The sequence below is a fragment of the Rhamphochromis longiceps genome, linkage group LG7 (genome assembly GCF_057381845.1).
Source record: "Rhamphochromis longiceps isolate RC_006_pf linkage group LG7, R_longiceps_female_GT1.1, whole genome shotgun sequence".
In the NCBI taxonomy this organism is placed as follows: Eukaryota; Metazoa; Chordata; class Actinopteri; order Cichliformes; family Cichlidae; genus Rhamphochromis; species Rhamphochromis longiceps.
In genome coordinates, this window is record NC_140563.1 from 52,183,476 (window position 1) to 52,206,472 (window position 22,997).

Sequence of the window (22,997 nt, forward strand, 5' to 3'; positions counted from 1 at the left end):
CGGGCCGCCTACATTAAAATACCAAAAATGCACTCATTCAAAAACATGTATGATCTACAATTGTCTTAATTAATTTAAGGCATGAAATTAATAATAATAATTAATTTAAGGCATGAACCCAGACTATTGCTTACCCCTTGAATAACTGACCTAATTTGCATCTGAGATTTCTTTGTGTGTTAAAATATGAATTAATTTGAGCCAAATTGTCAAATGTCAAAACATAATTTAGTACTTTTAAGCTAACCTTTACAAAGGCTAAGGTATAAATTATCCTTACAGGAGACTTGATAAACTGTGACTAATACTGTATAGATCCATTATAAGCCACTTAAAAAGTGGAACTGTCATTCAAAACTAATTATAGGGATACACTGACGTTAAGATTTTAAGGTAAACACAAATGCAAGTGGTCTGTGGATTTGTTTGTTTTTTAATATTTACTTGTGTTATTTTACTTGTTTTATTTGGAATAGATGCCTACTCCACCTTGTGTCCAAGAAGCAGATTATTTAATTTTTTTTTTAAAAACTGAAGTGTTTTGAAATATTTGTACATTTAGCCTTCACACAACACATAAATGTCATCTTAATTGCTAATAGGTGAATGGCAGGGCCAATATGGGGGTATCAGTGCATTTTGAATTAATTTCATTACTGATTAAGATTAATTTGAGCCTTTTCACTATCCCACACTTTACTGGCCCGCCATCATTCCTGAACAATGTTCAAAGCCAGAAGGGTTTATTTGAGAATATTAAACAACTAAACATGGGCGTAGCTTTCTATTTCTTGACCACAAGGGGCAAATCGCTGTGGTTGCAAAAAGACTTTAGTCCTACAGAAGTCTGTGGGAAAACTGCCTTCAGCTCTAACCCCTGTAAACACTTTCCTGATGATTTTATGGGCTCAGTCATTCCTTTTGTGTCATATTTGTGTCCATTTTGCAAATTTTTATCATTCTAAATGTCAGGAAGCCAGAAGCTCAGTGACTTATGCCTTGGAATTAACCAGCTGTTAGCCAATGAAGAGTGCAGCGGTCTTTACAAACCAGTCAGTGGTGCCAAGGTGCTGGGTAATGCTACTCCAGCACATAGGTTCCCACATTAACTATAGATGACCAGTCTCTTTCAGGTTATAGGTGTGCAATATACAATAATGCCACACTTGCAGGGGATGTGCTCATGCCAAGGTTATTATAGTTAAATAAAGCTGAACTGAAAATGAAAACTAGATGTGAAAAATATTTTCCTTAACTAAAATAAAAACTAGATTTTCAAGAAAAGCTAAAAGTCACTGAAACAATTTTGCAAACAAACTAAAATAAAAATACTAATACAGAGGGAAAATTTGTTATCATAATTGAGCTGATGAGGCTTTAATAGACATGTTTATTGAAATTTTGGATGTCTAAAAGACTGAGAGTCAACTGCTTTCAAAAAAGTTCAGTTTTTTATTGCAATGATACTTCTACTGAGAATTCTAAATCTTGCATCTGGCATATGCACTCTATACAAAAGGGACTAAACCTAACACTGACACTAATAAAAACAAAAGTAAAACTAAACATTGTCAAGCAATGAAAAGTAAAAACTAAACTAAACTGAATTAAAAACCAAAATACAAAACAAAATATAAACTAATTAGTAAATCCAAAACTATAAAACTCTGGCACAACCTGCTTTGTGTTTATTCTTTATAATATCTATGGTTAAATACTATAACTTGGAGCTATACAGTTTGGGGTTTTTTTGTTTGTTTTTTTAGGTATTTTGTACACCTTATTTATATCAAAGACATTATATAAAATAATCAGAACACCTGTATATTATACCACAATTTGCCAGTCAGTTTAACATAATTTAAATAAACTAAATTGCTTATAAAGTTCACACACAAACATCAATACTTCTCTAAAAGAGCTTTAACAATTAGTGATCATATAACCTTTGTCTGGCTGTTGTATTAGCCAAATGTATTTACAAACTCCGCTTGGTGTACCTCACCCATCCACAGGCGTAACTCTCATTTTATACAGGGGAGGGAAACAAATATTGCACAGAGGTTAATATCAAGATCATGGCTTATCTCTTAAAATTAGATGATTCAAATATTATAATTTTATTTTAAATTGGTTGCATGAGTTCATATTGGAAACAGCCTTAACTTTGAATACAAACTTTCAGGCTGTAAGACAAACCTGATCATAAATGCAGTGTAAGGAATTTTTGATTCCCATTTATGTCCTTTTTTTCAAAAATTAAAATGTCTTTCTTTTGGGATAAAAAGTAACAAGTTATCCAGACTTGTTATACAAAGTTATTGTAAGATTTGTGGCTTACTATTGAATCACTACAGAGCTTTTACCTCTTGTGTGCCGCCATCTCTTTCTTATTACTTTAAATAGTTTAAAAGGAGCAGCAAATGATGAAACAAAAACATTTTTGACTTTAAACTATGCCTGTATCCACCCGAGCAGTGCTATAATCGAGCTAAATGTTAGTAGATTTGTAATTTTGTGGTAGGTGCTAGTGTGTTAGCATGCTAGCTAATAATCGCTTGCACGTGAGGCCGATAAAAAAAATAAATAACATCAGTCTTGAAGGTTTTTAAAGGGTGGTAGCACCACGGACGCATATATCATCTTTTGACAAAATAAAGATAAAGTATGTAAGAACTGTACTTTTTAAATTCAGGACTTTTATAGGGGACAGTTACATGATGACAATAATCACCTGAACAATTGGGAATACTGATGATATTTGCCCTCTTTTGATGCTACTACTACTACTACTAATAATAATAATAATGATTTAAAATTCCTGACCAATATTTTAGTCACATTAGATTTTTTTCCTCTTATTATCTACTATGATCATGTACTTCCTTAAAAACCATCCATCCATCCATTCGCTGCCGCTTATCCTTTTCAGGGTCGCGGGGGGCACTGGAGCCTATCCCAGCTGTCATAGGGCAAGAGGCAGGGTACACCCTGGACAGGTCGCCAGTCTGTCGCAGGGCCAACACAAAGGGACAGACAACCATTCACACTCACATTCACTCGCACATTCACACCTAGTGACAATTTGGATTTTCCAATTAACCTATCCCCACAAGCTGCATGTCTTTGGACGGTGGGAGGAAGCCGGAGTACCCGGAGGGAACCCACGCAAAATTAAGCCAGTGTTTTTTGATATACCTATTCTAACAATATTCTTTTAAAACTCTCAATTAGAATGTTTGACTTTTGTGAAGTAAAATAAATAACTCAATATCATTTAACAAAAAAATAACATTTAATATGGAAAATTAAAATCAGATTAGTTTCTGCTGTTGATTAACAATAGAAAAGACAAAAGGCATGAGTAGGACACTTGAAACATAGCAGTGACTTTCAAAACAAAACCAATCTTTCTCTATAGTTTGGCCACCTGAAATTCTTGCATCAAATATATGTTAAGAAGACTCCATGCATAATTTTTTTTAAAATTAGAAATTCCTAAATATTGGTAATCTGGGATCTTTAAAACTTACAGCTAAAGGCTAAGCCTGGGTCTACAAGTAGCATTATACACTGATGTATTTCTGAGAAAAAGCAGACCAATCTATGGACACAAGACTAAACAGAAGCATTTTTCCATAACAGCATTTACCTGCATGACAAATAATGGTATAAAAATTACTAGAACAGTTAAAAGGGGAGAATTTGAACAAGATGGACACATAAACAAAACCTAGATAGCAGATTAACAATAATCATATGTATAGTGATCTGGGAAAGATAATTTCTCTACTGTACAACATTTATGTTCTTTATTATCAATAATATGTCAGTTTTTTGATGCAACAAATAAATCAACAGCTATTAAAAAAGGGTTATTGGACATTCTTGGATTTTTCTGCTAAAGTGCAAAATGCTCATCTGTCACAATGAGGAACCAAATGATTTTCTGTAAAAGCTCAATTTACAGTTTTGGTTCATGTTAGACAGAAACACCAAATAACCCTGCAAATACTGAATCAAAATAAAAGAAAATAAAAGCTCTTAATTTAAGAGACTTTGATTTGGATTATCACTGCCACAAGAAATACACTTGTATGGACTCATAAGATAAACTACTGACACTAAAACGGCCCAAAGTATTCAGAGAAATTTTTTTTCCTCCCCTCAGACAACTGTGCTTCTCTGTAAATAAATAATCTTTAAATTCAATTTCATGAAGACGATTTACTTTGTATATATCTGCGTATCAGAAATGCGCCTGTGCAGTAGTGGTGTAATCGATGCGATAATTGCGGAATAAATGCCATTCAATAACAAGTTCACAGTACTTTGGATAGCAAAGCAGACTCAGACGTTATCATCAGTGCACTTATGTGGATGACAGTCCAGCTGTACAATGCCCTGTTCTTCATTACAGATCTTTATAACATCAGAAATATCCTTCCTAAGAATACTAAATGGCAATGTTTCATTTAGAGGTTGTGTCACTGTTTACATATATTTTTTCTAAGCAAGATCTCCACAGGTGTCCACCTTCTTACACAAAAAAACCCCCAAAACAACCCCACAGCGAGCTTTTATCACTGAAAGTATAGATGTAAACAAAAACATAAATGATTCAGTAGGTGTGCTGTTAAGGTGTGATAGTGAGTGAGTGAGCAAACATGCACAGTGCTCGGGCCCCAACACTGGCTCACCTACTTTAAAGCCATTTTTAATGTTAACCAGTGAAACTGCCACGGAAAGACTCTACTGTTCATGTCGTGTGAACAACACAGCGCTACTGGTACCATTAGTAACACGTACTTTCCCTGCTAGGACAAGTGAGTAGTATCCACTTTGTTAAAGGCTTATTTGGTACAACTTGCGACTGGACACTTTTAGACCCAAATGTTTTTAAGCAATTAAACTGGGAGAATGTCTCAGATTCAGACTTTAGAATTAGCAAATACAAATCAAGAGAACTCAAGTCTTACATTGTTTATTGTCTTTAGCGTCTTCTAAACTGTTGTGTTTTATGTAATAGTTTTCAGACAGGTATTTCACATCTCACACTCTTTTGTGTTTGGAGTGTTGTTTTGTTTTGTTTTTTGTTGCCATTTAAATCTGAATATTTGCGTTGTAATTTATAGAAAGTAAACCTTCATAATCCCTTAGCACATGCTTCTTCAAACACTCATGTTTACTGCAACTGTGAACACTGGTGTCAAACATGAGTAACATGCCAGAACCCTACACTATTTCAAGTCTTTTTGCATTCAACAGACTTTCTTGGTTTCACCACATTTTAAGCTCGATTGACCAAAAGTGGAGAAAATAAATAAAGACATTAAAGAGGATTTAAGGACAAGTGTGGAGACAAACCCACCCCATTTTGCATTAACCAGCAGCACTAATAATCAGTTGGCCAAAGTGCTCAAGAACTCTCAGGAAATCTCATCATTTTAAACATTTAAGCTTACTTAATTTAAAATAAAACACAAAATGCTGTTTCCCACACCATGATTCCCCTTAATTCCAGAGGTGATGAAGAGTTCTCTGAAAGCCCTCAATCCATGTGGAGTAAAAGTGTAGCGGGCACAGTTACAGTTTTCATGGGTTGGTAATGCTTCCCGTCAGGCCTGTTTTCAAGAACTCACCCAACAAGGCAAAGACAAGTCCTTGCACGTCTGTCATTACATGACTGCAGTCTGTATTCTCGATGACTACACAGCAGCAACATAAAAGAAGTGGGATCGTTACACTCACTCCTTAGTACAAGGACCAATGACTTTGTAGAACTAGTGAAAGTATGTCCTACTTAAGCCGTCATGTTTAATGAAACACGGATGAATAAATGAATAATGCTGGTTCTCAGTGTATCACAGGAGGATGATTCTTTCCAGTCTTAATATCGACACACTGTTCAGCTGTGACTTCTTGCTGTTCCCAACTCGTCAGCCTCTTTGCTGTTGGCTGGTACAAGGCCCAGTGAAGCTCTTTGTTACCCTACTCCTCCTAGTTGGTCCCTGAAGAGCCCTCTTGGTCACTGGGCAGGGCACCGTTGATCTCAAGAAGGCTATCGATTCCCAGATACCCAAGTAAAATATCACTTCGGCGGTGAGAAAGGTTCAGGATGTCCTCGGCCAAACACTGTGGAGAGGTGAAGCGGACCTTGTCGTGGTCAAACATATCCTTAAGGTACTGCACGATTTGTTGCTGCAGGTGAAAGGAGAGAAAACAAAATGAAAAGATGGTATGATAATGTGTGTGTTGTTAAGCCACGTGAAGACAACTTCATGTGGCTTAGTTAGCTCTGAGCCACATGAATGCAAGTTCCCCCATCATTGTTACTGCAGCTACTACTACTTTGACTGTAAAGGCTCTTGCATGTAATGATGTCTGTGGCTCAGGAGCTGCTACTTAAATCTAAAAAATATTGAAATTAGGTTTGGCACAAACTGTATATAAATGTGCTCTAACAAAGCAGCAGGCAAAGAACCTTTAGAGTTGCATTAAAGGAAATGTAGGTTTAAGAGTTTCACTCTGACTCTTTTCTTCCAACACTGCACTTCTATAAAGTTTTATAACCCGATTAAAGAAAGTATCTCGCAGCATCTTGCATCCTCTGCTGTACATCTCACTATACAATTGTATAAATTATACATTTAGTGTCATGTGCTGTAAGAATTGTAGAGTTGTACATTATGCTAGTGGTTTTCCTGCACAGAGGATAGTGTCTGCTTGCACTGAAATATTTTTAAACCATATACTCTGTATGGCCTCACCTTAAAAATTGTGCACACTTCACTCAGGTGCTGCCGGGGTCCTAAAAAGCCAAAAGCTAAAACTGGGCTTACATGCTCAGATATGGCATAGAAGTGGGAGATAAATCCATCAGGAACCTGGAGAGAGCAGAAGAACAAGCTATCAGAATAAACAAATTTTTTTAGGTTTAAATAAAGCTGTTAAAAAGTATTAATTTCTAAAACTAGTATAAACTCACCATAAGAAGACGCCTTTTGGCTTTTAGGACAGACCAGCAAGCAGTCGCCAAAGCCTGCCAGAAAATTAAAAACTATTATTAGAGAAACCGTTATAAGCATGTTGGTGGAATATGGAGTAAGTGTCTGTGCTGATGCATGTGCATCATATTAACCGTTTCTTTAAAGCTGTCAGAGAGCCAGCGATTCCTCAGCACAGCCACCACAGAGGCAGGAGGACTCTCCAGGTCTTCGAATGCATCCATCAGGATGAAGTCCAACACTATGTCGAAAAAGTTCATACAAACCACCTGCAATGTTCAGGAAATGTGGACCATGAGGAATGGTGAAGGCATTATTTATTTATTTTTAGCAGCAGTAATGTTTTGAACTGCTGTGGCATCAGGCATACCTGACTTGGAACACATAAAGGACTAGATAGTGTTGTGCAACTGTTGTACAAGAAAAAAAACTTCTGTATTTTTTTCTTATCTACTGTGGTGACATGGAGGTTTGTAAGAGTGGGCTCCTGGTCGGTCTGTTTCAGATATACACACACCCAAGCATGTGTGAACATGTCCTATGGATAGTTTGAAGCTATACTACTGATGAACAGCTGGTGGCAGCAATGTGCAACATATTAAAATTATGTACATCTGACTCAAAGAGCTCAAAGAGCTGAGCACACTGTCATGTGTGTTGGTCATGAGTGGGTTATATCTGTCACAGAGAAACTAAAAAAATTAAGCAATCGGTCCCTTTAAATATTTTCACTAAAAAACCAAAAAGCAACAAACAAACAAAAAAAAAAAATACAAATGTTAACTGATGTTTGCAATTAATAGCTACTGATTGTATTCACTTGTCACATTCATGCTTACCGTAAACACACATACACTATCACATTGATGTGATGACTTGAATAACAGCATGATTACTCACTCCTCGACCCTCCAGCTCCATCTTAGTGATGGGCCACGTTTCCTCTCTCTGAGTGTACAGCAGCATGTCTTCATAGCTTTCTAGAAAAGCTTTGGGGCTCTGAGATGAAGCAAAAGATCAAATGAGATCAATTAAAATAAATAATTACAGTTCTTTAAAATTGTCCAAAAGGACATTCATAACTGAGGATCCAGTGAGGAGTATTTTACCTTGTTCGCCTTTATCATTAAACCAACAATCATTTGCTTTCCGGTCTCCATGAAAAACGTACGATGGGTTTCATCTAACAATAGGATCTGGAAAAGAAAAGCATCACTGGTTTAATTTCTGTAGTAATTTGGTTTTAAACATGTATATACGTATGAAGTGTGGGTTTGCTGAAACCAACCTGGAATGCTTGCCTCACACAGTGAAGCTTGGCAAGGAACTCTTGGTCACTATAACATTCAAGTAGTTCAGTCCTGGTAAACACAGAAAGATTTATTTAAGTCAACAAAGGCTCATGCTTCTCTTGGCTGCTGTGTATTGGAGTATAAGATGTTTTGTTTTTTAGCACCACTATTACCTTTTGTTAAAATGTGCATTTTCACATCCAAAAAGTAACACCAGCATTAATTTGGAGTCTAAAAAAAAATTCACTTTTTGCTCAGTTTTGGTCTCCACCAGTTTAACTGCTAAAGGCTTTTTGATGTTTGACAATTAAACTGCGTTTCTCAGTAGTTTTAGTTGAAAGTCTATGAGGGACCACAGATACAACAGACAGTGACTCATATGGCATTATCTACAGTAATATATACTATTTTTATAAAAGTATTTGTCAGTGCATCTTTAAGTATACAAATAAAAATGCCTCACATAACAGTTACCTCAGGGTCCTATAGGCCACTTTGTCTTCATGGACCAGAGACAGGGCTTCTTCATAAAGGGCTGCTGGCTGATAGACCTCCCCTAGAGACATGGGATCTAACAGCTGCACATAAACACAAATACCTCAGTGCACAGCCTGTATGTGTGTGTACACAGATGAATACACAAGTGAGGGGGAGGTTTTTTGAAGGGTCTGGAGTGTACTGTGTTTTCTGACGGTCGGTCTTTAGAGGGCAGGGGAAAGAAGCTCACCTCCGCAGCCGAAAAGAAGGAGTCATCAGAAGTGACAGTAGTAGCATCGTCCTCTTGCAGTCTATGGAAACTTTCCACTTGAGGCAAGATTAGCGTTCCTTCACTTTCTGCCAAACGAACAACACAAGCTAACTGCCAGAGCCAGACCGGAAGCACACATATATAGCTCTAAGCAGTGACAGAGGCCAAGAGCCAACAGTCGAAATGTATGATCTTTGATTAATAATATTTATATTGTCTGATAGGGTCACACAGAAATTCTTACCAAAGTCTGCCAGCACATTGTCTGCTGGGATACTGCTCCCAAAATCCTCCTGTAGGTGATACGCTCTGTGCAGTAGTGTCTCTAACTTCTCAGCAAACACTTTATTTTGGGCTTCACCCTGTAAAATAAAAATAATAAAGATACCACTTTAATATTATATAATAAATAACCCAAGAATTAGTTTATTTAGTTAAATTAAACTGGCACTGGGCTCTAATCCAGGAGGCAGACTAAGCGAAATTGATCAGCTTTTCTGGAACCGCATCACATTTTATAGTTAAATTTAATCATTTTATTTTATTTTTAATAAATAAAAGTCTTGCAACAGTTTATGACCAGTTCTTTTTTTCTATAATTATTAGGCAGTTGTTTAATGCACTGATGTGTTGCAACAACATCAGGTAAAGTATTTGATTATTTCTGCCTTTTGAGGGATAAAAATGCTTTATAAGATTAACAGGAAATCTCAGCTTTAATGTTCCCCAGTGTAACCATTTATATTCTGACCTCAGCCTTCACTGAAAGATGACAGCTCTCCGGCAGCTATAGCAGAGATGATTTACTGAGTTACTTTTCATAGTGAGAGTTCAGTCACAGTCCCACTGTGCAAGTGGACTCCAATGCATATCTGGTTTGGGAAACGACAAAGCTTATGATAGTTGATAAACTGAAGCCAACGATAGCTTCAGGTGGTTTGGAGTCACTCCCATCTTAGACCCACAGAGTGATTTGAGTGATCTTCAGTGGAAAATATGTTGAGGTTCAGACTTTGAATTTCAGACATTGTATCTTTCAAAATGTTGCTTGACATCATTTAATGACTAGCAATCCCACCACACACTGGTAATAACAGTTTAATAGTTACCGTGGTAACGTCTCCACATGTTGCTCCCTGCAGAGCCAGGCTGTTGTTGCTGGATGTTGAGTGGGGTTGATGGCGAATATTCAGTGCCTGTTCCCACTTTCGCAGAGCCTCATCAAACAGCTCCATGCCTAACAGGAAGCGAAAAATTAGATTCAAATCCCAACGTTGTCTGCAGTTTTGCCCCGTCTTAAATGTAGCACACAACAGTTCAATTCACACATGGGCTCAATCAGATTTTACATAGACTAAAACCAGTTGTATGTCGGTCCAATTCATTGAAAGATTTTATTACTCACATAAAGTTCCCCAGTTAATTAAAAGAGAAATTAAAGGCTGCAGTGCATGTGCAAAAACAGTTTTAAGCACATTACTCTTGAGTTGAAAAATAATGGTACTGCACTACAAGTACCAGTGGCACAGAGCTACAGGAACTGGCATTTTTGCATTAAATTGATACGGATTAATATTGGTTGCAATGTAATTATAGATAGCTTGTGCTCTAATGTCAGCATGAAATAGTAAAAAGACCCAAAAAAAGTGGCTTTACGCTGTTTTTATATTAAACAATAAAAACAACAACAACAAACAAAAAAAACAAAACATGAGTTTTAGTGAATACTTACCCATTAAATAGAGATTCTCTGCATTAGCGTCCTCTACCGCCCCTGACTCTTCCACCACAGGCTCTGCCTCCCAAGGTGTGGATGGATTGGCAGACTGATTTGGAGAGCTTGGGACTCGCATCTAAGCCAGAAATGAGCATCCAGACACATATACACCCAAAGATGGTGAAAAAAATAAATAAATAAATAAGTCAAAGATAAAGCAAACATGACAAAAAAAAAGTATGAAACTTACAGATGCCAGGCTGTGTGATGAACTTGAGTGTTTACTGGGAGCCAGGGAGGAAATTCCACTCATCGTATCATTGCTTCGAGTGCTGGGACTCATCATCTGTCGACCAGTAAATGGGGCTGTCCCAAAGGAAAAACATTTCCTCACTGAATGTTTCACAGCAACCACTGCTGAAAGACACTAAACAGCGTCCCCCTCCCCTAAAAAAGAAACATAATATTCTGTCTTCACACCTCTCTTTAATGATGAGGGCCGTCCTGTCTTCATGAGCGACTCTGGTATTCCCACTGTCTTCTGGCCATCCTTTTCTTGTGTTCCCTGCTTCCTCTTTCTTCCTCGCCTTTTTAAATGATGAGCAGTGAGAGCTAGAGCCACACTGCCCAGTGCTGTGGCAAACAGCACCTTCTTCAGGCTAGGTGTAAGCCTCAGCTGGGAAAATATGGACTGACAGCAGAAGAAGCAGTGAGGATACGACCAAACATAGTGTACACTCTGTGTGTGCATTTGTATAAAGGTGTTTACCTGCCCAAATGTGGAATAGAGAAAGACGGGTATCTCTGCTACAGTCATGGCCAAAGCCTGAGCGATGGACATCCCTTCTCCTCGTCTCATTGACATCTCAGGAATTATAATGCCTTCAGGCCACAGCAAAAATTAAGTTTCCCCTCTGGTCTGAGATCAGCCAGCTCAGGACCTGCTGATGAACCATCCGTAATCAACCACTCTCTCATCCAGTGGCTAACTGCAGTCTTGTTGTTCTACAACAGATAGAAGCACCTACACTTAGGTACAAACCTTGTGCCCTAACTGCACAGCCATTATAATACCAGCTATTAGTAGAAACTATTTTCACTGTACCACTCTCCAGACAAAAACTTAACTTGTACAGGTTTATGGTTTGACCTGGAAGGAGAGCAGACTGACACTCTGCCAGCTACTACTTAACCAGTCTGGAGTGTCTGGTATGCAAATAGGCAACAAGCACGCCATTCAACATACTGTACGAGACAAAGCCTAACAAAAGATAGTAGTTGTGGCTTCAACATGAGAAACTGGTTGACTTTCTACGTCTCTGAAGCAAACTAGTGTACATAAAGCACAACTATGTTCCATGCAGACTTAAGTTATTGAAAACAAGGCTGCTAGTTGAAAGAACTTTGACAATATGTTAAAGCGAAAGCTAGCTGTTAGCCAGTCCAGGAAGCAGAAGACAGTAATTTCAACTGACACAAATTATTTTAGAGCTTTCCCCATAAATTCAGCAGCAGGGTTTATGTCTTTCTTTAAAGCTCAAGTCAAGGACAGCTAAATATTAGCACTAGCAAAGATGAAACTATCTTTTTAGATGAGCATATGCTAACGTCAGCTAGCTTATTCGGCTAGCCTTATCTGTCAGTCTGCATCATAGCATCACCAGGTCAAGCTGGCTTCAGAGCAAAGTCTGTGAGCTGACAGCTCACACACTTCAAGGCGGCTTTGTGTGCAGCTTCCCCAGAGGCACAACTAATAACATAATCCCTGCGTAGGTACATACCGTGATCATCCGAGGCTTCAAGGAAGGACATCCCCGTGTCACAGTCAGTGAAAGTCGCACGGTGGATTCTTTTTTTTCCCAAGGCCCTACGTAGTTAACGCAAGAATACCGACGCGGACACGGGCCAGTCGGGTGAGGTGTGAAGACAGTTACCTATTTCTTGACGAATCAGATAAAAGAGTAGGCGGGGCAAAGACTTTTCTAATCCAATCAGATATTAGTTCTTGAAATATCGTCACTCTATCCTGATCAAACAGAGGGGAAATACTGCTAGAAAGTTCAAGGCGGTGTATATACTTTATAATTAAAAACAATGCTAAAGGGACATAAATGGGTTACGTTTATTGAATAATTATATTCTTAATTATATGCTAAAGGCCATAACATTGGAGTCAGGCTACCAGAATAGTATAACGAGAAAAAGTATTGAGACGGCGTAGTTTAACCATCTGAAATAATGTTTATAAATTACTTTCCTTCTATTGTGGGAAAGAAAATTTACGAGGGGTACTGGAACGTCGCATGGACGGCTACTTTAAAGTAACCAAAAGTATTGAGAAGACTGCTTCCGGTTTTGGCATGTTTCTTTCAGAATAAAGGCGTGACTGCCCTCCGCATGTCTAATGTCATTATATGAATTTAAATACTAACAATAAAAACGTATACCATCATTGTTTATATAGTTAAATTCATAGTTATTATAGTTATTGTTATTAAAGTTACAGTTATTTCTGGTAAGTAATGTTTTTTAATCAAGTTTGTTCCGGTGATAGTTTGTTGCGAAATAGTGGCCCCGGAAGCCGTATTCTGTAAAGACGGGCTACGTTATAATTTACAAGGCGGGTCCTAGGAATTGTTTGTAGGGTACTGTGTCAACAAAGCTGGGCTAGAAACGGGCAGCTTGCAGATTTCGGATGGTAGTTGATGTAAACATGGTGCAAATAAGACTAGAATAATGTGGTCGGCTACGTGATGAAAATGAAAGTAACCGCACAAAGAAACGGATGCTGGAATTTGACAGAGCTGGAAAGGCAATTAAAAATCTTTTGATATGGAACCTTTGTGATCATGAATCGACGGTGGCTGACTGGGCATGTCTCTCTCGAGTCGGCGTGAAAAATGAGTGTCGTCCGGGCCATTGGAAGCAGGGGTTTGCCGAAGGCCTTGATATGAACGTTCTGGTAAGAGTCACTTGCTTATTTAACCCATCCGATCGCTAATAATGTGTGCGGAGCTGCACTACCCTAACATTTCCTACATCTTATCCGCCTGTGCAGATGCTTCGCTGGCTTTGCCTGCTCACCCTGAGCCTCCCTCTGTTGTTTTGGGTTGGACATGTGATGATACGGGACGGCCCATCACCTGCTGCGGCCAGGAAGGGACTCGAGGGCTACAAGAGGATCAAGCCCGACAGAATGGACCAGGTGAGACACAAGGAGGGTAGGATTACACAAAAAAAAGCTTACAGAGGTCTGGTTCCCTTAGTTCATGGTGACCGTGAAAACTGATAGCCACTCATATTAATTATACAGTGCATTTCTTAACCTAAATAACAAAGGCATGCAACTGTCAGTCTGTCAGTCTCTGTTGATTGTATTTGTGTGTGTTAGGGTGAAAACCATTACTACAGATCTGTAGTATTTCTGTCAGACTGTGAATACATTTGCATCTCAACAAGACAAAAAGCTAGAGCGTACCACAAAAGAACACAGGAGTGGCTTTGGAAAAAGTCTGTGAAAGTCCTGAGTTGCACATCCAGAGTCTACAGCTGAACCCAGTAAATAATATAATCAATTCCGATTGTTCCCAGCAAGACATACTTGACCTAAAATTCTGATTTCGTCTATTTTAATTAGCCCAACACAAAACATTATGAAAGCACATTCTGTAATTACAATGGAATAACAGCTGAGCTATAACCATCCAATTACTGATTTATGTGCACAAACCACAGCCTAAAAAATTCTCATCTTTCCCCTTTTCTCTCCACAGATACTGGACATCAACTGTAGTCAGTGTGCCTTGGTCTCCAGCTCAGGTCAGATGCTCGGAGTTGGCGCCGGAGAGGAGATAGACAAAATCGGGTGTGTGATCCGGATGAATAACGCGCCCACTAAGGGGTTTGAGAAAGACGTTGGGAGGCGCACCACCGTTCGTGTTGTGTCTCACACCAGCGTTCCCCTGCTGGTAAAAAATGAGCAGTATTATTTCCAGCAGTCAGCAGAGACCACATATGTGTTTTGGGGTCCTGAAAGGAACATGAGGCAAGATGGCAAAGGACACATCTTCAATGCCCTCCTGAAAATGGCAAAAAAATATCCAAATGTCCGAATGTATGCTGTGACGAAAGACAAGATTGAGTACTGTGACGGGGTGTTTCAGAACGAAACGGGAAAAAACAGGTACGGTAGGAGTTTAACTCGTAAGTTGTACAAATAGAAAGTGTAGCCATTTACACACTGTATAACTTTGTTCTCTAATTCAAAATATTAAAGGTGAAAATATAATTTACCCATTTCAGCCTTAAATCAACTCAGTTAAATCTTGATACCTTACTTTAAAGGAAGTTATTGTGAATTCTTGTGTTCAAAGTTTAAGTTTTTCTTAAATGAATTACAGTTAGAATGTGAGGAAATAACTGCTATAACCTGAAATCCAAAAATGTGAGCGTCAAAGAGATATCAATTGAAGCTGCGCTTGGGCTGGGCTCTATGTAATACCATGTTTTTACCACAAGGGGGTGAAGCTACTCAGTGTTCCCATTGTTTAATCAGGTCAGTCATTTACTGAGGACGTTCTTTACACAATGACAGCCTGGCTAATGGCAAAACCTCTTGAGGAAATGAGGGTCTCTAAAAAGAAATACAGTGGAGGAAATAAAAATAAGTAATCCAGTCTGGGATTTGTGTAAACATGGTGACCAACTACACAAAACATCTTACCGCTGTGTTTGCCAACAAGGGTTTCTCCACCAAGTACTAATTCATGTTTTGCTTAGTGATCAAATACAGTTCACTCCATAACATGCAAATCAATTTCTAACTTTAATGTTATGTGTTTTTCTTTCTGGATTTGTGGTTGATATTCTGTCTCTCTCCATCAAAATGAAACTACCATAAAAATAGAGGCTGTTCTCTTTCATTTGGAAAATGAGCAAACCTACAAATTCTACAGGAAATTAAATAATTACATACCCTCTTCTGTACAGTGTATGATACAGTTATGATCTAATGTGTAGATTATGACTGGTGGCAGTTGTAGGATTTATTTTTGAATTTGTAAGAATTTGCAAAACTTTTTTTGGAAGAACAAATATTCTGTGTTTCTCACTCAGAATGAAAACTGGGGCGTTTCTCAGCACTGGATTCTTCACAATGATTCTGGCCATAGAAATGTGCGACAGCATCCATGTTTATGGAATGATTGATGACGGCTACTGCAGGTGAGATTATGATCCATAATCAAGCTCCATCTTTTTTTTCTATGTGTGTATATATTCTATGTACATACAGTGGCTTATTACTATCTTTAGTGACCTACTGTTTCCCTCCTGTCAACAGCCGAGCCAATCACAGTGTTGTTCCCTACCATTATTATGAACAAAACAGAATCAATGAGTGCAAGATGTACAAGGTCCATGAGCACACCCAACGTGGAGGCCATCGCTTCATCACTGAGAAAGCCATCTATGCCAAATGGGCAGCACGCCACAGGATAGAGTTTAAACACCCCTCCTGGAGCCTCTGAAGAATGAGATTAAGCTTTACTGGTAACAAATGATAATGGCCCCTCGGTATTGCAGAGATCAGTAGGACTACAAGAAAAAAACATATTAAAACACAACACCATAAATTAAAACCTGTCAATACCAAAGCTGCTTTTAGATTCTTTATAACTGTGCCTTGACTTTTGCTCTTTTCTGCACAGTTTTTTTTACTTCATGCTTCAATCTGGCCTGTGTAATATAAAGCTGCAATTATATACATTTCATTTGAGACAGAAAGTGCATTATAATTATATACACAGACTGTATATAAAAGATATACCTAGCTAAAAAAAGCTAATGTTCTTTAAAGGTGCTTCATTTCAAATGGCCAGCAGGGGGCGACCCATCTGGTTTCATCTGGTTTAATAGAAGTCTACACGAAAACAGCCCTTCAACCCTTGTTATGAGTTTGTGGTCTCAGTTTCAGGTTTTACTGAATATAACATGTTGATTTTATAAATTATATCCCTCAGAGTCAAAACAGACAGTAATTAGATTAAGCTTTACTTTGTGGTGGACGCTGTCCCTCAATTTCTCATTAAGAACCTCACTAACCAATGGGTGTCATGATGACTATGCCATCATGGCCATCTTTTATATACAGCCTATAGTTATGTAGGGTCACAATTAGGTTAATGCTGCTTTTGAATCGATAACAAATTGTCAGAAAATAACTGGCACTTACTTTACCATCACAGAAATCTAAACACGCATAAGATAGTGGCATTTTAGCATTTTTGTATGAAAGATAACTTATTATAAGAAAGTCAACCACCAGAAAATCCAGCTGATTAGAACAAATAATGACTAATCCCTTCAGCACTTCTATTATTGTTTTACACGCTCTTGGTCCATGATCGTGATCAAAAGATGACAATGCCGATTCAGCATTAAAGCACAGTTGAGGTAATAGTGTATTTATGGCCCCGGGACATTTTAAAAGGAAAGCTGTTTTCAGACAAGCCTTTGTGTTGCATTTCATTTGAACTTTTTCAACAAATAAGCATATTTGAGCAACTTGAAGTTGGTGTTTATTTCTGTAAAAACCTCTTGCTGTTATGCTGTAAGCTCTCTACTGAAAGCTTTATGCTTGCATTTGTTGCTAACACAGTAACTGTAACAATATGGGCGAGTTACAGTGTTAAAATGCTCGAAGTGGCAACATTTCATTGAATGTGCATTAACGTGTTCAGGTCTTTCTGTGGTGCCGTTGAACTCGTGATTCTGCAGTTTGCTGTTTTCACATCTGCTTTGGTGGCCACATACTCGCTCACACTCACGGAAACTGAAAAAACCCTTTAGGGTGTGTGACAAAATGTTACATTTGAATGAACAATTGTGAGCAAAGGAAGACTCATTGTCTTGTTTTAATACTAAATTTCATCTTTAAAGTTTTTTACCATTTATATTTTGCTGCCTGTTACTATTAAAAACATAGCACCGCCTTTTCAGTTGCATAATGCTTATTTGGTGGCTTATTACAGAGACTGCATCAGTATTTGCACTAGTGAGGAAGCGTTTTACTATGATGTGTACTTCAGACATGAAGTGTTTAAATTTACTTGTGTTTTAGCAGCCAAAGTCCATGTATATGGTAAAAGGAAAAAAAATAATAAACCTTTGAAGGCACAAACTTGAATGTAAACACTCATCACTGTGAGATAAGTGTTATCATGAATAAACCTGCTAAAGAACACTTTCTGTTTGTATGTGCGAGTTTGGATTTCAGAGTCTTGTTTACTTGAATATGTGCATCTGAATTCAGTTCAGTGCTTTGGACATTCTTTGTCTACCCTTGGTGCTTTCACCAATATCCGATTAGTCAGTGTGCGGATGTGAAAGATGATTGGCTCACTTCTGTTAGCTTTTGTTATTTTAAAATTGTATAAAATACCTCCATTTTGTTAATACAGGATTAAATAAAACATTACTTTTAAAGGGTTGATAAAGTGCATAAATCCAAATGTGTTACTCATAGACTGCATGTCCTAAGTATATACTGTTGTTGTTTAAGTTTCCAGTATAACATACAGTGGGGCAAAAAAGTATTTAGTCAGCGACCGATTGTGCAAGTTCCCCCACTTAAAATGATGACAGAGGTCAGTAATTTGCACCAGAGGTACACTTCAACTGTGGGAGACAGAATGTGAAAAAAAATCCATGACTTCACATGGTAGGATTTGTAAAGAATTTATTCATAAATTAGGGTGGAAAATAAGTATTTGGTCACCTCAAACAAGGAAAATCTCTGGCTCTCACAGACCTGTAACGTCTTCTGTAAGAAGCTTTTCTGTCCCCCACTTGTTACCTGTATGAATGGCACCTGTTTGAACTCATCATCTGTATAAAAGACACCTGTCCACAGCCTCAAACAGTCAGACTCCAAACTCCGCCATGGCCAAGACCAAAGAGCTTTCGAAGGACACCAGGAAAAGTATTGTAGACCTGCACCAGACTGGGAAGAGTGAATCTACAATAGGCAAGCAGCTTGGTGTGAAAAAATCAACTGTGGGAGCAATCATCAGAAAATGGAAGACATACAAGACCACTGATAATCTCCCTCGATCTGGGGCTCCACGCAAGATCTCATCCTGTGGGGTCAAAATGATCATGAGAACGGTGAGCAAAGATCCCAGAACCACACGGGGGGACCTGGTGAATGACCTGCAGAGAGCTGGGACCAAAGTAACAAAGGTCACCATCAGTAACACACTACAACGGCAGGGAATCAAATCCCGCAGTGCCAGACGTGTTCCGCTGCTGAAGCCAGTGCATGTCCAGGCCCGTCTGAAGTTTGCCAGAGAGCACATGGATGATACAGCAGAGGATTGGGAGAATGTCATGTGGTCAGATGAAACCAAAGTAGAACTTTTTGGTATAAACTCAACTCGTCGTGTTTGGAGGAAGAAGAATACTGAGTTGCATCCCAAGAACACCATACCTACTGTGAAGCATGGGGGTGGAAACATCATGCTATGGGGCTGTTTTTCTGCCAAGGGGACAGGACGACTGATCCGTGTTAAGGACAGAATGAATGGGGCCATGTATCGTGAGATTTTGAGCCAAAACCTCCTTCCATCAGTGAGAACTTTGAAGATGAAACGAGGCTGGGTCTTCCAACATGACAATGATCCAAAACACACCGCCCGGGCAACAAAGGAGTGGCTCCGTAAGAAGCATTTGAAAGTCCTGGAGTGGCCTAGCCAGTCTCCAGACCTCAACCCCATAGAAAATCTGTGGCGGGAGTTGAAAGTCGGTGTTGCTCGGCGACAGCCCCAAAACATCACTGCTCTCGAGAAGATCTGCATGGAGGAATGGGCCAAAATACCAGCTACTGTGTGTGCAAACCTGGTAAAGACCTATAGTAAACGTTTGACCTCTGTTATTGCCAACAAAGGTTATGTTACAAAGTATTGAGTTGTATTTTTGTTATTGACCAAATACTTATTCGTAAATCAGGGTGGAAAATAAATTCTTTACAAATCCTACCATGTGGATTCATGGATTTATTTTTCACATTCTGTCTCTCACAGTTGAAGTGTACCTCTGGTGCAAATTACTGACCTCTGTCATCATTTTAAGTGGGGGAACTTGCACAATCGGTGGTTGACTAAATACTTTTTTGCCCCACTGTAGCATAGGGATTGTGGGGAACAGAAAATGTTTCAAAGAGGAGCCTTCTGTGTTAAACTGAAACTAAACTAAAGAAATGAAAAGTGAGGAAAGTGAGACTCTTCACTTGTGCCGAACTTTGTCACAGATTCAAAATTAGCTTAATAATCAGCACAAGACTAGTTAGCAGAAGGCAAAGGCCATTTAGTATTTCTCTCAGAGGGCAGTTGTGTCTGGCTGGAAATCAACTAATTTCGTGTCTAAATTTGTGTCACTTCATGCCATTATGCTCCCCCCAGAATTGAAAAAGTTATGAAGATTCATATAAAAAATAAATAAAACCCCAAAAAGAAACGCTAAACAAATTTGACACTCCACATAGATCACTTACTTCTACTCTGGGAACTAATGAAGTAAAATGAATTGAAAACACAAATCCAAGACAAAATAACAATAACATAAAATAAACTCTAAATTGAGATTCGATTCAATTCAATAAATAAAGAATTGAATTGAATTGAATCTCAATTTTTGATCTTTTTTTTTATGCTTCATCAATAAGATGTAAACTGATTTCCAGATTGCATACCTGGAAAGTAAGGTCGCTGACCTGGAACAATACTCCAGGATAAACGACGTCATCATCACTGGGCTCCATATTAAACCCCGGTCATACGCTCAGGCGGTGACCGCTGACAGCAACGAGGAACCTGGAGAGCTTGACATTAGCTCCACGGAACAACAGGTGGCTGCTTTCCTGCGGTCCAAAGGGATTGCCCTGGACTGTAACTCTGTCGAAGCATGCCACCCTCTTCCCAGGAGGAACGGCAACATACCGGCTATTATATTAAGGTTTGTAAATCGAAAGCACAAGATTACGCTGCTGAAACAAGGAAGAAAATTAAAAGGATCTAATGTCTTTATCAATGAACATCTAACCAAACACAACGCTGAAATAGCCAAAAAAGCGCGACACCTTAAGAAGCTGGGAAAAATCCAAGGCACTTGGACGACGAACTGCAAAATATTCATTAAACTAAACGGATCACCAGAGGAAGCCAAAGTTCTGACCATTAAAAATATGGCGGATCTCGAAAAATATCAGTGAGCAACACGATCTGGACGGCAAACAAGGTAACAGACAACCACACACTCCCTTATGACACACACTGGAAGGAAGAACTCAGATACATCTGGAAGAATCAGCTGCATCAGTCAGACAGTTGCAGAATATGATCAATTGGAACTGAAAACATTTAACTATATGGATCACAATACACACGACTTGGAATATGAAATAGATCCAGACAACAACTTTTTCTCATCTAACAATAACAATTGCTGCTACTATACAAATAAAGACTACAATCAGAGGATTAAAACTGAGAATAAATTATCAATTATCCACTTTAACTGTAGAAGTCTATGCTAATTTTAGTCATATCAAAGAATATCTTAACCAGTTTTCACATCCATTTAGTGTCATTGCCTTATCAGAAACTTGGATCAATATGGAAAAAGGAACAGACTTTGAACTGGAGGGTTATGAATTCACATTTATAACTAGGCGAAACAAAGGAGGAGGAGGAGTGGCCTTGTATGTGGACAAATCCTTGAAATTTAATGTGGTGGAAAAGATGACGATGGTGATTGATAATGTACTAGAATGTATTACAGTTGAAATTTGTAAAGAAAAAAGTAAAAATGTAATCATTAGCTGTATATACAGAGCTCCAGGTAGTAGTATTGAGACATTTAAAGACTGGATAGAAGAAACATTTATTGAAATAGCTCGCAAAAAAGTTTTCATTTGTGGAGACTTCAATATTGATTTGCTAAACCCAAATAAACATAAAACCACTGAGGAATTTATAAACACAATGCACTGTATGAATCTATTCCCTAAAATTACTAGACCTACCAGGATTACATCACATTGTGCAACTCTCATAGACAACATTTTTGCAAATGACATTGAAAATAAGACTGTAAGTGGACTCCTGATTAACGACATAAGTGACCATCTTCCAATTTTTACAATCTATGATAGGAATTACAAGATCAATAAAATGGACAGTAAAAAAGAGTACAGACGAGTAAGAACAGAAGAAAGAATGAATGCATTTAAAAAAGATTTATTGAAGGAAAACTGGGGTGAAGTATATCAGGAACAGGACGTTAATAGTGCTTATAATAAATTCCTTAGAATATTTACATTACTGTACAATACCAACTGTCCAATAAAGCAATATAGTAGGAAACAGAAATATATGGACTGTCCATGGATAACAAAAGGTCTGCAAAATGCATGTATAAAGAAAAATGCTCTATACAGAGAGTTCTTAAGAACGAGAACTAAAGATGCTGAAATCAGATACAAAAGATATAAAAATAGGTTAACTAATATACTTAGATTTAGTAAAAAGGAATACTATAAGAAGCAATTAGATATAAATAGAAATAATAATAAAAGATTATGGGAAATCCTGAACAGTGTTATAAAATGTGGGACTGGACAAAAGAACTATCCCAAGTATTTCATTTGTAATGACCATGAAGAATACAATATGGATGTTGTGGCAAATAGTCTCAATGAATTCTTTGTAACTGCTGGACCAAATTTAGCAAGAACAATCACTCATCCTGGGAAAGCACAGGAAAAACCCGATACACTGATTGACAGAAATCCATATTCTATGTTTCTCACAGCCGTTGATGAAAATGAAGTTCTTGAAATTGTCAAAAAATGTAAAAATCACAAATCTTTGGATTGTAATGATATTGATATGATAGTGGTTAAAAGAGTCATTGAGGCTATTATAAAACCATTTACATACATCTGTAATTTATCATTTCAAACTGGTCGATTTCCAGACAGAATGAAAATAGCAAAAGTTATACCTCTATACAAATCTGGAAACAAACACCATTTCACAAACTACAGGCCTGTCTCTTTACTACCTCAATTCTCAAAAGTTCTTGAAAAACTGTTTAAAAACAGACTGGAAAAATTTATAGATAAACATAAACTACTCACTGAGAGTCAGTACGGATTCAGATCAAGCAGATCAACA

General features: G+C 38.0%; 2 protein-coding genes across 3 annotated transcripts; one reads left to right on the plus strand and one right to left on the minus strand.

Moving 5' to 3' along the window:
* Positions 1-3,281: 3,281 nt before the first annotated feature.
* Positions 3,282-12,689, minus strand: miga2 (mitoguardin 2). Of its 2 annotated transcripts, none has more exons than XM_085414240.1 (16): positions 12,546-12,689; positions 11,534-11,769; positions 11,245-11,455; positions 11,015-11,130; positions 10,780-10,900; positions 10,157-10,284; positions 9,292-9,409; positions 9,027-9,133; positions 8,774-8,877; positions 8,296-8,368; positions 8,117-8,203; positions 7,908-8,006; positions 7,142-7,276; positions 6,989-7,042; positions 6,771-6,887; positions 3,282-6,201 (listed from the first exon to the last, which is right to left on the minus strand). In XM_085414240.1, exons 2-16 carry the CDS (start codon positions 11,627-11,629, stop codon positions 6,001-6,003), a joined length of 1,767 nt encoding a protein of 588 aa, XP_085270366.1. In that variant the 5' UTR covers positions 11,630-11,769; positions 12,546-12,689; the 3' UTR covers positions 3,282-6,000. The 2 variants fall into 2 exon arrangements, with proteins under 2 accessions (XP_085270366.1, XP_085270367.1); XM_085414241.1 differs by having other exon boundaries at positions 11,534-11,705; positions 12,546-12,671.
* Positions 12,690-13,403: 714 nt separating this feature from the next.
* On the plus strand, positions 13,404-18,008 carry st6galnac4 (ST6 (alpha-N-acetyl-neuraminyl-2,3-beta-galactosyl-1,3)-N-acetylgalactosaminide alpha-2,6-sialyltransferase 4). The gene is made up of 5 exons (XM_085414242.1): positions 13,404-13,726; positions 13,823-13,969; positions 14,538-14,947; positions 15,880-15,987; positions 16,106-18,008. Exons 1-5 carry the CDS (start codon positions 13,550-13,552, stop codon positions 16,290-16,292), a joined length of 1,029 nt encoding a protein of 342 aa, XP_085270368.1. The 5' UTR covers positions 13,404-13,549; the 3' UTR covers positions 16,293-18,008.
* Positions 18,009-22,997: the final 4,989 nt, after the last annotated feature.

Coding starts and splice junctions, on each gene's coding strand:
- miga2 (XM_085414240.1), bottom strand. CDS start 11,629: ATGTCAATGAGACGAGGAGAAGGGATGTCCATCGCTCAGGCTTTGGCC. Junction 8,204..8,295: donor GTGTGAGGCAAGCATTCCAG/GTTGGTTTCAGC, acceptor TTTCTTTTCCAG/ATCCTATTGTTAGATGAAAC. Junction 7,277..7,907: donor TGGAGCTGGAGGGTCGAGGA/GTGAGTAATCAT, acceptor TGAACATTGCAG/GTGGTTTGTATGAACTTTTT.
- st6galnac4 (XM_085414242.1), top strand. CDS start 13,550: ATGCTGGAATTTGACAGAGCTGGAAAGGCAATTAAAAATCTTTTGATA. Junction 13,727..13,822: donor GCCTTGATATGAACGTTCTG/GTAAGAGTCACT, acceptor CCGCCTGTGCAG/ATGCTTCGCTGGCTTTGCCT. Junction 15,988..16,105: donor ATTGATGACGGCTACTGCAG/GTGAGATTATGA, acceptor TCCTGTCAACAG/CCGAGCCAATCACAGTGTTG.